A 17,889-nucleotide genomic window follows, 5' to 3' on the forward strand; every position below is an offset into this window, starting at 1 on the left:
TGATGTTTATTTCTGCCAGGTGAGTGAAATGAAGACTTGAAGTTAGAAACTGAATTATAGAAAAGATATTCCTTGGATTCCTGAATTTCTGAACTGAGATTCATACCTGCTGTGCTAAATATTCCTCTGGTCATTTGCATAGTGTCTGCCTCCTCCCTAGACTGTAAGCTCCTTGAGAGCAGGAACTATGTGTTTTGCTCACTACTGTATGTTCAACACCTAGAACAGCACCTCCACAGGGAAATTATTACCACAAATATTTGCTGAGTAAATGAATTATCATATTAATATAAGAAATGTTGGCCATGCTTTCCCTATATTATAACATGATCTAATATCTTAAATATGACTTCTTCAACATCCTAACAAAATGTCTCAATATCACAGACAGTAAAAACATTTTAACGGTGGAAAACCTATAAAATGAGCCTTGAAAGTTGCTAAACATAGATCAAAGGTCTTTTTTGTCTACAACAAGGTAAAATCCATTTTCTCCCTTAAGACAAAGGTATAAACAAATCTATGATCACTTTCTTTGGGTGAGCATTACTGATGCTTTTTGTGAGATTGTATTCTTGCTGACAATTTGGAGCAGTTTTCCTTCAGAGTAAAGCACTTAGCAAGATACCCGTATGAAGTTGGTCCTCAGAAGTAGTCGTTCTCACTTCGATGCTCCCAGACCACATCCCCACTTCTTGCTCTGAGAACCTCTTTGCCCTTAGCAGCTGGCCTGGGTCCTTGCCAAGGCCCAACTTCTCCTGTGGGAAAAACAGATTGTGCTTATGACCTCATTTGTTTCTTAATACAACATCTGGGTTTCGTGTCTTGTTTGTTCAGGATATAGTACAAGGTTCAAATCCACCCTCAGATCCATAGAACATTTACTAGGCTATTAGTCTTCATTTGCTTAGGTTGGCTTACCCAGCTGGTGATAAAACTAAAAGGTTAACAATTTACATGAAAGTAGTCCTGGGTTAAATAGAAAGCAGAACATGCTCATTAAATTGGAACCTTTAAAAACATGGTTATGCATCTTATCAAATGAGCACTGCTTTTTTTTTTTTAATTGAGACATTTAGGTAGCATCGGTAATGTCTCATGAAAAAATGTACTCTCTCCTTGTCTGTATGTTCTTTGGATAGCCAGCTGTTAAAAGATATGATGCCATTATACCAGGAAGAACAAATGATCCCAGGACACTTTAGGGGCCTTTCATCATAACTCAATAATAGTTTTAGTGAATTTTCTAAATTATTACATATATTCTGATGATTGCTTTAACAACTTCTAAAAGCCCAAAATAACAATGCAAACATAAAAAGAATAAAAATTCTCTGTCAATACAAAATGAAGCATTATATATTACTGTTTCTGAGATCACTAATAAAAATATTTTTAGCGCTCATTTAATTCTCACTGATAGGGCATTTTAAAAATCACTAAAATGAATGGTAAATTTTTATCCATAAGATTATGCAGAGTTATCTAGATAAATGGTATTTCAATATTGGTTCTACAGATACTTGTAGTGTAGCAGTTAACCAGTTTTAAAAAGGGGAGGAGAAGCAGTTTTAAATGAAGAAAATAGTATGTGAAAGGCCTAGAAAGGTAGAGAACATGAACTTTCCCAAAAACTCAGATATTTGCTATAGGTGGACCATTTACAGTTTCAGGGTATCAAAGACCTATACGCGTACTGCCAGATCATAAAAAGTCTTTCAGGCCATGTGAAAGGAATTTTTACTTTTTATTGAGGAAAACAAGAAATCATAGAAGAATCTTCAATGTGGGTAATAATCATGTGTTCTGGCAGCAGTATAGAGAATGGATTGATGAAGGATGTGAGGCCAAGTGAGAGGCCATTGCCATAATCTAAATGGAAGTATAGATTAGAAGTCTGACAAAATGTGGTCCACTGGAGAAGTAAATGGCAAACCAGTATTCTTGCCTTAAGAACCCCATGAAAAGTATGAAAACACAAGAAGATAGGACACTGAAAGATGAACTCTCCAGGTAGGTAAGTGCCCAATATGCTACCAGATATCAGTGAAGAAATAACTCCAGAAAGAATAAAGAAGCAGAACCAAAGCAAAAACAACACCCAGTTGTGGATATGTCTGGCGATGATGGTAAAGTCCAATGCTGTAAACAACAATATCGCATGGAAACCTGGAATGTTAGGTCCATGAATCAAGGCAAATTGGAAGTGGTCAGACAGGAGATGGCAAGAGTGAACGTCAACATTTTAGGAATCAGCAAACTAAAATGGACTGGAATGTGTGAATTTAACTCAGAAGACCATTATATCTACTACTATGGGCAAGAATCCCTTAGAAGAAATGGAGTAGCCATCACAGTCAACAAAAGAGTCTGAAATGCAGTACTTGGATGCAGTCTCAAAAACAACAGAATGATCTCTCTTCATTTCCAAGGCAAACAATTCAATATCACAGTAATCCATGTCTATGCCCCAACCAGTAATGCTGAAGAAGCTGAAGTTGAATGGTTCTATGGAGATCTATAGGACCTTCTGGAACCAACACTTAAGAAAGATGTCCTTTTCATTATAGGGGACTGGAATGCAAAAGTAGGAAGTCAAGAGATACCGGAAGTAACAGGCAAATTTGGCCTTGGAGTACAGAATGAAGCAGGGCAAAGGATAATAGAGTTTTGCCAAGAGAATGCACTGGTCATAGCAAACACCCTCTTCCAACAACACAAGGGAAGACTTTACACATGGACATCACCAGATGATCAGTACTGAAAACAGATTGATTATATTCTTTGCAGCCAAAGATGGAGAAGCTCTATACAGTCAGCAAAAACAAGACTGGGAGCTAACTGTGGCTCAGACCATGAACTCCCTAATGCCAAATTCAGACTTACACTGAAGAAAGTAGGGGAAACTACTAGACAATTCAGGTATGACCTAAATCAAATCCCTTACAGTTATACAGTGGAAGTGACAAATAGATTCAAGGGTTTAGATACAGAGTCCCTGAAGAAGTATGGATGGAGGTTCATGACATTGTACAGGAGGCAATGATGAAGAACATCCCCAAGAAAAAGAAATGCAAAAAGGCAAATGATTGTCTGAGGAAGGCTTACAAATAGCTGTGAAAAGAAGAGAAGTGAAAGGAAAAAGAGCAAAGGAAAGATATACCATTTGAATGAAGAGTTCCAAAGAATAGCAAGGAGAGATAAGAAAGCCTTCCTCAGTAATCAGTGCAAAGAAATAGAGGAAAACAATAGAATGGAAAGATGAGAGATCTCATCAAGAAAATAAGAGATACCAAGGGAATATTTTGTGCAAAGATGAGCACAATAAAGGACAGAAATGGTATGGACCTAACAGAAGCAGAAGATATTAAGAAGAGGTGGCAAGAATACACAGAAGAACTGTACAAAAAAGATCTTCATGATCCAGATAATCACGATGGTGTGATCACTCACCTAGAGGCAGACATCCTGGAACGTGAAGTGAAGTGGGCCTTAGGAAGCATCACTACGAACAAAGCTAGTGGAGGTGATGGAATTCCAGTTGAGCTATTTCAAATCCTGAAAGATGATGCTGTGAAAGTGCTGCATCCAATATGCCAGCAAATTTGGAATACTCAGCAGTGGCCACAGGATTGGAAAACATCAGCTTTCATTCCAATCCTCAGGAAAGACAATGTCAAAGAATCCTCAAACTACCACACAGTTGCACTCATATCACACATTAGCAAAGTAATGCTCAAAATTCTCCAAGCCAGGCTTCAATAGTATGTAAACTTCCAGATGTTCAAGCTGGTTTTAGAAAAGGCAGAGGAACCAGAGATCAAATTGCTAACATCTGTTGGATCATCAAGAAAGCAACAGAGTTCCAAAAAAATATCTACTTCTGCTTTATTTACTTATGCCAAAGCCTTTGACTGTGTGGATCACTACAAACTGTAGAAAATTCTTAAAGAGATGGGAATAGCAGACCACCTGACCTGTCTCTTGAAAAATCTGTATGTAGGTCAGGAAGCAATAGTTAGAACTGGACATGGAATCACAGACTGGTTTCAAATAGGAAAAGGAGTACATCAAGGCTATATATTATCACCTTGCTTATTTAATTTATATGAAGAGTACATCATGAGAAATGCTGGGCTGGATGAAGCACAAGCTGGAATCAAGATTGTCGGGAGAAATATCAATAACTTCACATATGCAGATGACACCACTTAGGGTGGAAAGTGAAGAAGAACCAAAGAGCCTCTGGATGAAAGTGAAAGAGGAGAGTGAAAAAGTTGGCTTAAAGCTCAACATTCAGAAAACGAAGATCATGGCATCTGGTCCATCACTTCATGGGAAATAGATGGGGAAACAGTGGAAACAGTGACAGACTTTTTATTTGGGGGGTCTCCAAAATCACTACAGATGATGACTGAACTCATGAAATTAAAAGATGCTTGCTCCTTAGAAGAAAATCCATGACCAACCTAGACAGCATATTAAAAAGCAGAGACATTACTTTGCCAACAAAGGTCCATCTAGTTAAAGCTTTGGTTTTTCCTGTAGTCATGTATGGATGTGAGAGTTGGACTAAGAAGAAAGCTGAGCGCCAAAGAATTGATGCTTTTGAACTATGGTGTTTGAGAAGACTCTTGAGAGTCCTTTGGACTGCAAGAAGGTCCAACCATCCATTCTGAAGGCGATCAGTCCTGGGTGTTCATTGGAAGGACTGATGTTGAAGCTGAAACTCCAACACTTTGGCCACCTGATGCGAACAGCTGACTCATTTGAAAAGACCTTGATGCTGGGAAAGATTGAAGGTGGGAGGAGAAGGGGACGACAGAGGATGAGATGGTTGGATGGCATCATCGACTCAATGGGCATGAGTTTGAGTAAATTCTGGGAGTTGGTGATGGATAGGGAGGCCGAGTATGCAGCAGTCCATGGGGTTGCAAAGAGTCAGACACAACTGAGCAACTTAACTGAACTGAAAGGAAGTTTAGATAATGGCAGAGGGGATATACAGTAGTGGGTGGACCAGAGGGACATTTAGAAGGTAGAAGTAATGAGACTTTGTGATTTAATGGGTGTGTGTGTGCGGGAGGATTCAGTCAGTGAAGAGTGAGGTAGCATGAGGAGTTGTGAATGACCCATGAGAATAGTTGACTGTATAGTGGTGCCATTTACCCTCTGGAAGCAGTAGGTAGAAATGTTAGCCAAGGAGTAGCAGCACTAACTCTGTGTTAAAAAATGATAAAAATAAGTTAGTGTTTGCTAATGAATTTATACAGTGATCTCATAATCATCATTACCACAAAGTAGCTTTGTATGGTATGCTACATAATTTGCCAGTATATAATTAACATTACTTCATTTGATGCTGTGATGTGTTTCAATTTACAAATTAGAAAATGCAATACAGGTTAAATTACTTTCTCATCCTCTCTCAACTAAAAACTAAAGTGGCGATGATAAAACTCGAGCATTCTAACACCAAGATCACTATGATATGGTATAATAATATTTGGTAGAATTATTATGATTACCATTAGTGATCAATTTGTTAAAAGTTCTCTTTGTGCTAGAGACTCTTGATCAGTGCTCTTTCACACTTTAATCCTGACAACTACCCTAGTGAAGTTAGCAGTGTTATCTACATTTTATAAATGAAGAAACTGAGATTCAGAGTCATACATATTTCCTGAGGTCACACAGATATAAAATGACAGAACTGAGATAAAATTTCCCACAACTAATGTTACAGACAGTACTTACAACTTTTCTGCCAGTCTGCTCCCAAAACCATCTATTAGGCATTCTTCTCGCCACAGTTTCTCTATAAGCAGTATATAGGTGAAAAGTTTACTGAATTCACTGTCTAGTTGTTAATTTGAAATTTCAGGTCATGTTAATTGTGGACCTTCATGTAATTGATAATTTTGAACGTGTGACAATTAAAGCCAGTTATTAAGGCCAAATAATTCATCTTACTCTGCTGATGTTGCTGCAATCAATAATTACTATATATCAGTGGCTTTAACTAATAAGGATTTCTCGTTCATATTGCCTGTTCATTATAGGTTATCAGGAGGCCCTGACCCATATTGTTCTGACTCAGAGACCAGATTCCGTCATCAGGACTGTTGTTGGTCACCAAGGCAGGAGGAGAGTGGTGGAACTGGGGAACCATGCTGTGATCCTTAAATGCCAGGGAGAGGTGACATGTACCCCTTCCACTCACATTTTATTTGCTAAACTATGTCTCGTGGCCACAAATAAGTTTAAAGTTCAGAGAAATATAATCCTACCATTTGCTTGGAACTAGAGACATGTCTTGGGGAAGGAAATGGCATGCCCTCCGATATTCTTGCCTGGAGAATCCCATGGATGGTGGGCCGCAGTCCATGGGGTCGCACAGAGTCGGACACGACTGAAGCAACTTAGCACAGAGACACATCTACTCTAGTAATTCATGACTATCCCAGGTATTAATCGGTTTCACAGTGAAATTTTCTAGAACCAAATAAGTTTGTGAAACATTGAGTTAAACAAAGTTAAAGAAGTTTCCTAACTACAAGTCTTGTTTGAGCCCTGACTATATTAGTAAACTTTACTGATCTTCAGGAAAGGGAACATTGAGATGGGGTACTTTTTTCTCCAAAAATCATCGGAAAAGACTCATGTCCTGAAGACAATACTTTAGAAAGAGTACTGTAAGGTTCTTCCTTTTTAGAACTTATTTCTAAAGAGGAAATAAGTGGAAAAGAGGAGAGGAAAGAAGGAAAGGGAAGAATAAAAGAAGGGGAAAAAAGACTGCAAATTTATGGATACACTTTGAGATTGAGAGTTATGCATAAAAGACCCCAAATTATATTTTTTAGCTAGTTTTGACCCAAATTTACATGTTCTGATCTCTTGCATATGAATTGTTAATTTACTTGAGTATATATTAAGCATCATATATCATGCCAGGTCATTTACTTATGTCAGTTTGTACCATCTTCAAGACAAATATCATCTCCTCGCAGATGAGGAAACTAAAGCTCAGATAAGCTATTACACAGTCAAAGCCATGCAGATAGTAACTTGAGTTACAGACTGCTGCTGCTGAGGAGAAAAAGTTGTGTTAACCTCCCAACAAAATGGAGTAAGGGCTCCAGTTAGAGGTACAAGCAACAAACTGTTGTTGGTCAAGAGATTAGAAAGATTAATTTTCATTTGGGTTGTCTCCTCTCTGATTGGACCTTGAAGGGTGTGAAAGGAGTCATATTTGGGCTCCTGAGTGGAGAGCCTTAAATGCCAGACTGCATTTTATTCTCCAGGTAATGCTGAGCCACTGAACGTTTTTTGGGGTGGGAGTAACACAATCAGCCAATTATAGCAAGACTTAGAATTTCAGGTTCAAAAGAGTTCTTTAAGTAATTCAATCCTCTGTCAACTCACAAATGGGGAAAACAAAGTAAACTCCTGAATTTGAGGCTCTGCAGCTGGCACTCTCATTCTTGGCAGTAGCTTTTTCATCTGGATAATTGACATGGCTGGTTAGCTTGCCTGTATTTGGTCACAGGCTGAGTTCAGGTCTTCATCCCAGATTAGCAAGAGCCCTGATGAGGTCTTCAGAGCTGGCAAAAGAGGAGACTATTTTGAGCCTTAGGAGATCAAGTAAGGGTGATAGCAGAGTTCAGAGAAAAGAGAGTATATCCAATATCTAGGGTAGAGGTCATTCCTTGGCTGAATAATTTTCTTTTGAGTTTTGCAGAAGCATAGCCCACTTTACTCAGTGCTTTGTGAAAACTAGCTTTATCAAGTTGGGCAGTATAAGTCTCCAGAGAAAGGAAAAAGTTGGGAATACATTGCAGGATAATTGCTGATGTAAGTATACTAGACTTGGTCATGCAGATGTCCCTCTGGAGTTGACAAATGACACAGAGTAACCTGCAGTTTTGGCCCATAAAAGATAAGATACTTCTGCCTGATGTCAAAAAACGTCCCTGCACCTTTGATTTTCTTAGCAAATAAGCACTCTACCTCTCAGCTGTGCACACCAGAAACCCAAGTACAACTTATGGCTGCTCTCTCCCTTACCTCTGTTGCCCAGTCAGTACCAAATCCTTCAGTTATCTAATTATCCTTTTGCCCCATCCCCTCTACCAGGACCTTAGTTTAAGACACCATTGTGTCTCATCTAAATTATTGCAAAAGCCTTTTTTGTTTTCCCTGCCTCAAACATTGTCTCCCTTAACCCATTACCTATACTGCAGCCAGAGAGACAAAGAAAGCCTCACTTCTTTGAAACAGTATTCTATTTTTCAGAATCAGAGATGCGTCCAATGGCAGCATAGATTATTTTGTTATGTTCTCCAGCTTTCTTACAGAAGAACAGCAATGTCACAAATATTATGGGTGAATTGATCTTAATCCACAGGCTCAAGTGGTTTTTTCAACTATCATAAAGAGTGGAGAAGGAAATGGCAACCTAATCCAGTATTCTTGCCTGGAGAATCCAATGGACAGAGGAGCCTGGTGGGCTACAGTCCATGGGTTTGGAAGAGTCAGACACGACTTAGTGACTAAACTACCACCATCACAAAGACTCAACAAAATCAACTAAATAATTATTTGTCTAATTTCCTAAAAAAGGAGACAGTAATTCTTTAATATCTCAAATTCTAGAATTTTCAGTGTAGGTAAAAGCTTTGCAAGAGCTAGTGCTTTCAGAGGATTACTGGAAGAGAAATTTCATTATTTAGCTGTTTGAGATTATGAATTCAGTTTTCTATTATAAAAACATGTGGTGATAAAGGCATACCTAAGTCATAGGGGGAAGAATAGCAAGGAAGATTCTAGTCAGAGAGACTCTCCTGAATTCTAAAGGAACATTATCTTTCTACTTTGTCTGGATGATAAGACAAGCAGACAATCAATAATTATTGACTGTTTATTTTGTCAAGCAGGAGACACATTATCTCATCAGCTCTAGGAAGTAGTCACTGTCATCAATGCAATATCACAGTGAAGGATGCTTGGAGACATTAAATATCTTGATTGAGATTCTAGATCTGGCAAGTGGGAAAGCAGGATTCAAGCCCAAAACATGAGACCCTGAATTCTTAAGTGCGCATTCTCATTGCTTTGAAATAGATGATGCTTTCAATACTTAACAAAAATCCTTATGAGATAGGTTTTCCCATTCTATAGACATGATTGTGCTTGATTGCTCAGTTGTGTTTGACTCTTTGTGACCCCTAGGACTGTAGCCCACTAGGCTCCTCTGTCCATGGGGATTCTCCAGGCAAGAATACTGGAGGGGGTTGCCATGCCCTCCTCCAGGGGATCGTCCCAACCCAGGGATCACCCAGGTCTCCCATATTGCAGGCAGATTATTTGCTGTCTGAGCCACCAGGGAAGCCCAAAAGTACTGGAGAGAGTAGCCTATCCCTTCTCCAGGGGATCTCCCCTACCCAGGAATTGAACCGGGGTCTGTTGCATGGCAGGTGGGTTCTTTACCAACTGAGCTACCAGGGAAGCCCCTATAGACATGATTATTGAGGCTTAAAATGTTTAAAACTTGCCCTATATCATTCATAAGGGGTAAGGCTGACACTGAAACTCAGACTTGCCTACCTTTAAAGTCCATATGTTTTCCATGATGTCTTCCAAGGGTCCTGTTGTCTCATGCATGCAGCTAAATAGTAAGTGATGCTGTTCGGAAGTGACTGAATAACTAGCAATAATCGTAAAAACTCATTTTCAAAACTTCATGGTATCACCTATGTGCTTAGCAAATATCGTTAAAGTGAGGTATTGACCAATAAAATGGCAGGAAAGTTCATATAAATTGGCCGAGTGGGAGGGCAACTTCAAAACTTCGTTTGACAATATTCACCATATCAGACTCTCATTCAGTCCTCAGCAAAATGAGGGGTTTCATTTTTATGTTATTTACCTTCTCTGTTATGCTTGCCATTTCAGAAGCAAGGAGTAAAGGATCCAGGAAGCTCTGCGGGTCTGAGTACGTACGCACGGTCATCTACATCTGTGCCAGCTCCAGGTGGAGGCGGCAACCGGGGGCACTCCTGCAGGGTCAGCAAGGTACATGGATGCGCATGACTTCTTCATTTATTATTATTTTTTGAAGATTTGTCTTAATAACTGTTTCTCTAGCTACTACTAAGCCACATCCATTTCAATCTAGGGAATTAATTATCAAAATAAGCTTAATTTGGCTTGGGAAAGAGATGAACTGCTAATTTTCAAAAAAATATGACATTGTATTCTTTAGTCCCTAGCTTGAAATGAGTTGACTGCATAACTACTTTGGTGAGCTTAGCATCTATGGCAGGTCCTGGTGGTTGAAAAGGGAGAAGCAGGTGACTTCAAGGGCCATGTTGTAGAAGCAAGATTTTCACATTGGATAATTATAGAATATAATAAGTTGGCATTCAGGCAGCTGCTAAATAAGAATGGAAGGAAAGAATCTAACTCTTATTGAGCACTTCTTATGTGCCAGGCAGTTTCATGTGCAACATTTCGTCTTCTGATAAGGATCTTTTGAAGTAAGTAATGTTACCACCATTTACAGTTTTACTGAGGACAAAATTGTTCACCCAGCCCGTCAGCAGTGTGGTTGGGAAGAAAACCAGGGCTTTCTGACTACAAGAGTCGAGGTCTTTCCCTTATTTTATAGTGCGTTTCAGGTGGCGAGAAGATGGTGGTAGTGTGTGTTGTAAAACATGGTGGTACTGTGGAGGTGGTGATGTTTGATAGAGGCCCTAAGGAGTTAAGAGGAGTGGGCTGGGAATTCTTGCAGTAATAATTAGGTACTGATGAGAGTGGATATTGTCTCAAGATGAGAGTTTACCTAGTGTGTTTCAGAAACAGTGAGGCAACTAACTTCACTGTATCTGTTTTCAACTCAGGTAATTTCAAAGTTGACCATTTTCTACTAATCCTATATTAAAGTGTGAGGTAAATGTTATTTAAGATTCTATTTTATTTATTATTTTTTTAAATTCTTCTTGGTTATAATTGTGTTTTTTAATATAAATTTATTCATTTTAATTGTAATTATAATTACAATATTATATTGGTTCTGCCATACATCAACATGAATCCGCCACAGGTATACACGTGTTCCCCATCCTGAACCCCCCTCCCTCCTCCCTCCCTGTACCATCCCTCTGGGTCATCCCAGTGCACCAGCCCCAAGCACCCAGTATCATGCATTGAACTTGGACTGGTGACTCATTTCATATATGATATTATACATGTTTCAATGCCATTCTCCCAAATCATTCCACCCTCTCCCTCTCCCACAGAGTCCAAAAGACTGTTCTATACATCTGTGTCTCTTTTGCTGTCTCGCATACAGGGTTATCGTTACCATCTTTCTAAATTCCATATATATGCATTAGTAAACTGTATTGGTGTTTTTCTTTCTGGCTTACTTCACTCTGTATAATAGGTTCCAGTTTGTACTTGTTATGTCTTAAAAGTAAAAGAGAAAAGCATGCTTATATAATAAATGTTGCAACCACATACCTGATATAAAGACTTTACAGGTTTCAATTTGATTTAAAATTATTTTGGTAAGCAAAAAGATTTTGGAAAATGATCTACAGTTTTTGTATTTTTGTGGGCCAATGTCTTGAAAAATTGTGAATCAACCACTCCTACTTTAATAATGAGAGGTTCATAGTTACTGCTGCTGCTGCTGCTACTAAGTCGCTTCAGTCGTGTCTGATTCTGTGCGACCCCGAAGACGGCAGACCACCAGGCTCCCCCGTCCCTGGGATTCTCCAGGCAAGAATACTGGAGTGGGTTGCCATTTCCTTCTCCAATGCATGAAAGTGAAAAGTGAAAGTGAAGTCGCTCAGTCGTGTCCGACTCCTAGCCACCCCATGGACTGCAGCCTACCAGGCTCCTCCGTCCATGGGATTTTCCAGGCAAGAGTACTGGAGTGGGGTGCCATTGCCTTATCCGTCATAGTTACTAGATGTTAATAAACAATAATGGTTTTTAAACATAATTTACCTCATTGGCTGTATTTTATCAATCTCTGGATTAGCAAGTCAAAATACAGTAAAAAAAAAAAAGTATATATATATACATCTCGGTGTCTGTAAGACATGGGACAATGGAATGTATGTCTGTGTAAGGCTATTCCCTTTTTACAGGGAATTTAACCTTTCACAGGCTTTCAGAGTACTTTCCTATACATTAGATGTTTAATCCACTACTGGCTTCCCATTCAGTATTCATTCATCTAAATTTTTCCTGGTGCCTGCCAGTGTGCTAAGGTACTGATAAGTAAGCCTGAATGAAGTTAAAGTGAGAGAGGCTTATCCATGGACTCTGGGAACAACACTGATAAAACAGTGGGACCCACTTTTAACTTTCAAATATAGAGATTTAAATCTCCACTTCCTTCCTTACTGATCAGCTTTGCAGAATGTACTCAGGGTTATTTTTTGGTTGACTGTTTTTTGCTGATAACATAAAGCTAATACCTTTGGAAGCTGCTGGTCACCATGCGGAAGTAGCCAGTGCAACTGAAGTCAGGCCCTGACTTGGCTGCTAACCAGCTGAGTGACACCGGCTCTGTCACTCCTGCTCTCTGCACCCACGTTTTCTCCTCTGTAAAACGAGGAGGATGGAGATGACTGAGTTCTCCCTAAAATACCTAATCTCTCTGAAGCCCCAGACCAACGTTAAAAGTAAAAGTCATCTTCAGGATTCAATTTCCTTCCAAAAATCCAATGCATTTCCCCCAAAGTAAAAGTTGGTTGCTGCCTTTGTCAGAGCACTCTAAGGAAGTTATTTTTTCCCTTCTCTATAGCCGAGAGAGGAAACCACTTCCAGCTGCCAAATGAACAGGAGATTTCTGAGGAAAGAGCAGCTCACAACCTTCCGAAGATGGATTTCTCAGGGGAGGAAAGTCTTCAGGGTAAACAGCTGCCCCTGGAAGGGCTTTGGAGGTCAAAGAAGCATTTGGTGATGTCAAGACAAGACCTACAAACCCTCTGCTGTACTGAAGGCTGTTCCATGTCTGAGCTGAGCACTCTTTGTTAGGACTAGAGCAAACCCCCAAGGGTGGCAGAGATTTAGCACATGTTTAATCACAGCGTTTTACTTCCCAGAATAACACTTACATTGTGTCATTAAACTAATGGCTTTTGGGTAGGCAGTCTTTTCCTAAAAGTTGTGGATGAAAGGCTAAAACCACTACAAAGTCTATTTTCTCCCTTTGCCAAGGTAAATGCTCTGTTCTTTTCAAATTTTAACTAATCCTTTGAAAATTTAAATGCTGTGCAAAATTGCAATAAAATTCCATAAACCAAGCTCACTGTGATTTTTCTGTTTTTTAAAACAATTTTAAATAACTTTAAAACAGTAAACAAAAATGCTAATGGCAGAAAAACAAAGTAAGCATAAAAAGAAAATAAAACCATTGATTACTTCATCATTTAGAAATAACTAACCACTCTTTACTTTTGTGTTACTATATATTATTACTGAAAATTTAAACTGATTCACAGTCAAGTATAAGAATCTAAACAAAGTACATTTTTTCAAAAGTTCTATGCATGTTTTCTATCATGCAGCTCTTCAACATTCTACTTGAGAATAGCTGGGTGCATATAGGGTCCATAGGGTCAAATAGGGTCCATAAACAGCCAAAATCCAGAAAATGTTTGGGTATTTTACCTCCTTCTTATAGTCTGGACAGCCTAGATTTTGCCTTCAGCTACTACTGAGATGAAAAGACATGCTGTTCTCATTCTGGGGACTGAAAAACTAAAATTCAAATAGCCAAACCATGGTGTCACAAGTGGATATTTTCACAGATAAAAAGACAAAGTAATTATCGTAAAACTATGGTTTTATTTCTAACTCTGTCAGCCAGCCAACTCCCCAGTAGATTTTACAACTGTTCGACTCTATGTTCATCTGAGGTGCTGCATATTAATACTCCAGTCTGTATTCGAAATTTGTGAACTACGTATTGGGCACTTAAATTGTGTGATTGCTTTGCTTTTTACAGATAAAAACAATAACAACAGCAACAAAACAAAAAACCGAGTCTCTCTAGAATTAAGTAAATGTCTTCTAAGTCACACAGCTGAAGAGTTGATATCACTGATCCAAACTTGGACTGTGCTAAGTCCCTTCAGTCATGTCGGACTCTGTAACCCCATGGCCTGTAGCCCTCCAGGCTCCTCTGTACATGAGTTTCTCCAGGCAAGGATACTAGAGTGGGTAGCCATTTCCTATTCCAGGTTATCTTACCAATGCAGGGACCGAACCTGCATCTTTATGTTTCCTGCGTTGGCAGGTGGGTTCTTTACCACTAGTGCCACTTAGCATGAATCAAGGCAGTCACATTAAACTGCTACTGCTGCTGCTGCTGCTGCTAAGTCGCTTCAGTCGTGTCCGACTCTCTGCGACCCCATAGACGGCAGCCCACCAGGCTCCCCTGTCCCTGGGATTCTCTAGGCAAGAACACTGGAGTGGGTTGCCATTTCCTTCTCCAATGCATGAAAGTGAAAAGTGAAAGGGAAGTCGCTCAGTTGTGTCCGACTCTTCACGATCCCATGGACTGCAGCCCACCAGGCTCCTCTGTCCATGGGATTTTCCAGGCAAGAGTACTGGAGTGGGGTGCCATTGTCTTCTCTCCACATTAAACTGCACTGGCAGTTAATTGCTCTTTACCACCAGACACTCTCTGTTTGAAGACAGTTTCACTAAGAATGTCTTTTGATGAGATAGTAAAAATTAATAATATTGAATCTCAACCCTTGAGTATATGCCCCTTTAATATTCTGGCTGGTGAAATGAGAAGACTGCATGAAGTATGTTTCTGGCAGACTGATAAGTATGATGGCTGCCTCAAGGAAAAGCTCATCTGTAATTGAGTTGTGAGCTTAAAGGCAGCTGAGCTTTCCATGAAGTACCATTTCTAAGAAAAAATAAAGACTGAAAAACTGGTTATTTAGATCTGGGTATTGGAAATTAAATGAAATAAGATTTAAAAATGAACAAAGTGAGCCTGTCACTTAAAGGAAAACAACTGATGTTTTTTTTTTTTGTTGTTGATGATCAAGTTCAAGCTTATAAGCAATTTTAGAATACTTTTATCTACCACCCTGAACATCATTGGTATATTAATAGAGTTGATTCTTTTATATTATATAACAATGTGTCAACATTTGGGAGGTCTGCTATAACTTAACCAATACTTCCCAAATGATCAATGCATGATACTTCAAAATCATAAAAGGGTAAAAGGGCTGCTTAAAGTGCAAAATAAAGATTTTAATCTAACTGCACAAAAAATTCACTGATATAGATTTCAGATTTTACATTGCAGTTAACCCTTAATAAACAGTTACTTGTTACGTTTTGGTATAATACCAAAGAAGAACAGAAAAATGATCTGAAAATGCTATTAAACTAATCTCCCCTTTCACAACTAAATATCTATGTGTGGCTGAGTTTTTTTCATGTATATCAGCCGACATAACACACAGCAGCAGATTAAAAATGTAAAAGCTGTTTGAAGCTGTATTTTATAAAGACAGTCATTAGAGACAGTTCCACTCTTTTCAGTAAACATTTTTTATTTTGTGAAGATATCCATCTTTAAATAAAATATGTTATGTGTTAATATATGGTAAGTTTATTTTTATTTTCAAATGAGTTATTAAACATTTACATTTCTTAGTGAAATACTAATATGAAAAATAGTGATAAATTCAACCCACATAAACAGAAAGTCTTGGAAGTCCTTAATGAGTTTTAAAAGTGTGAAAGGATAATGAAACCAAAAAAGTGTGAGAATTGCTTTTCCATAATATGTTTGCCATTAATTTTTCAGGTTCATTCAAGAGACGTTCATGTTGTTACATCTGCCTTGACAAAGATGCAATAAACAGCCTAGTTTATATATCTTTATATACTGACTTTTTCATTTTAATAGGATAGCTTGTCAAGTTGCTTGTGGAAAAATACGTGTATTTTTTTCAGCGTACTTTTAGCAGTTATTTTTTGTTACATGCTTATTAGTTATTATAAATGCATCTATTCAGTTTAAATGCATAGAGAAACAAAGAAGACATATGGGATCTAGTCTTTTTACTTACATCTTGTAGTCCTTTTTTGGGGGGGGAAAAGGGTAAAAAAAAATATTTTTAGGGAGTATATTCCAGAGAGGTATAAAATACAATAAAACTCTCACTCTCTTCTATTTGATTCTGAAATAATAGCACAATCCTTATTCAGAATTTCTTATAATTTCTGCCAGAAATAAAAATTATGATTATACTGAATTTATGTGGTATAGTTACAGATACAGTCAGATAGCTTGCCCAATGTCTATTATCTATTAATATCATCATCTATCTATATTTCTATCTATAACAGAGACTGTTAACAGTCCATTAAAACCTTCTTCTCTTCCTCTTGGGCACAGATAGATTACATTTTCTCAGTCTCTTTTGCAATTTCATGTGGTCACATGACTAAGTTCTAGCTAATTAAATGTGAATAGTAGTGATGTGTGCTGTTTCCAAGACTAGTCCATCAAGTCTCCCTCCCTCCCACTCAATTCAGCAAGCAATATGACTTGTTTATGTCTGATTCTACTTTTTATAGCTGTAAACTATTTTAATACAATATGTACTAAATCTATCATCCTATTTTACACAGAAAGGAATCAGACATACTCATTGTTATGTTTAATATATCTTGGAACCATTTCAATAACATCTTAGTAGGTGTGGCAAGTGTTAAACACATACCAAAAGATTACCACTTAAAAAGTTTATATTAATTCATGTTTTTACTAGAAATTTATGAGAATGACTGTTTCTCTATATTCTCCCCAGTCCATGATGTTATTACACTTGCAAAATTTGCATTTTTATAGATAAAATAGAGTATAATTTTTTTGTATATGCATTATCATGACTATGATTGTTTCCTCTTCTGTAAATTAGTCTGTTCATATTCTTAGCCCATTTTTCTATTTCTATTTATTTATAATAGGTTTATTGACAAAATTTAAAGCTTTTAATATTAAAGATATTGATTTTTTGACAGCCACCTTAGTTAAATATCCTCCAACCTAAGCCTTTGGTATGCATTGATTTCACTTAGCCTTAGTCTTTTGCATATAATGTCATTGCATACAATGTCTGTCTTTTCTTTTATGTTTTCTGGATTTCCTGTTTAACTTTAGAAGACTTCCCTTGCTGTGAGTGAGGTTGTGAAAAAGTCTACTAAGTTACAGTCTAATAATTTAATAGTTATCCTTTGCATTTAAATTTAATCCATCTTATATTTATTTTTGTATTGTATGAGGTGCTTGATTTTTTATTTTCTTCAAAATGAACAGAATGTTTTTTCCTGCATAATTTATTAAGTAGACCAGCCTTTTCCCATAGAAATTTCATTTCATTTTAGTCATATGTTATTTCACATTATGTTTGGAGTTAGTGTAGGCCCCTTATTTTGTTCTTTGCTCTGTTTATCCTCAAATTAGCCCCATATTATTTTGATTGCAATAACTTTATAGTAAATTTTACCATCTCTTAAGAAAAGTTGTTCAACATTGTAGATTAAAAGTTTTTTCATGGATATTATGAGACATACGTTTTTCTATATAAATTTTATAATCCAATTTCCAAAAATATTGGAATTATACTTTGAATTGTTTTAGTTATACTAATGTAGAAAATACTTATATTGTAAGATATTAAGAATTTATATCTAAAATATATTACTAAAATAATATAGCATTTTATTTCTTTTTAGAATTTTTATTATATAGGTTCTGTCTTTTTATATTACTTTTAAATTTTATGTTACCTTTGTATTTGCAATTTGCCCCATTTTCATTTCTAAATG

At 37.5% G+C, this 17,889-nt stretch overlaps 1 protein-coding gene across 1 annotated transcript; it reads left to right on the forward strand.

The window, feature by feature from the left end:
* Positions 1–9,899: 9,899 nt before the first annotated feature.
* Positions 9,900–13,053, forward strand: INSL5 (insulin like 5). Its single transcript, XM_040232644.1, has 2 exons — positions 9,900–10,074; positions 12,821–13,053. Exons 1-2 carry the CDS (start codon positions 9,900–9,902, stop codon positions 13,051–13,053), a joined length of 408 nt encoding a protein of 135 aa, XP_040088578.1.
* Positions 13,054–17,889: the final 4,836 nt, after the last annotated feature.

Source organism: Oryx dammah, unplaced genomic scaffold (genome assembly GCF_014754425.2).
Source record: "Oryx dammah isolate SB20612 unplaced genomic scaffold, SCBI_Odam_1.1 HiC_scaffold_28, whole genome shotgun sequence".
In the NCBI taxonomy this organism is placed as follows: Eukaryota; Metazoa; Chordata; class Mammalia; order Artiodactyla; family Bovidae; genus Oryx; species Oryx dammah.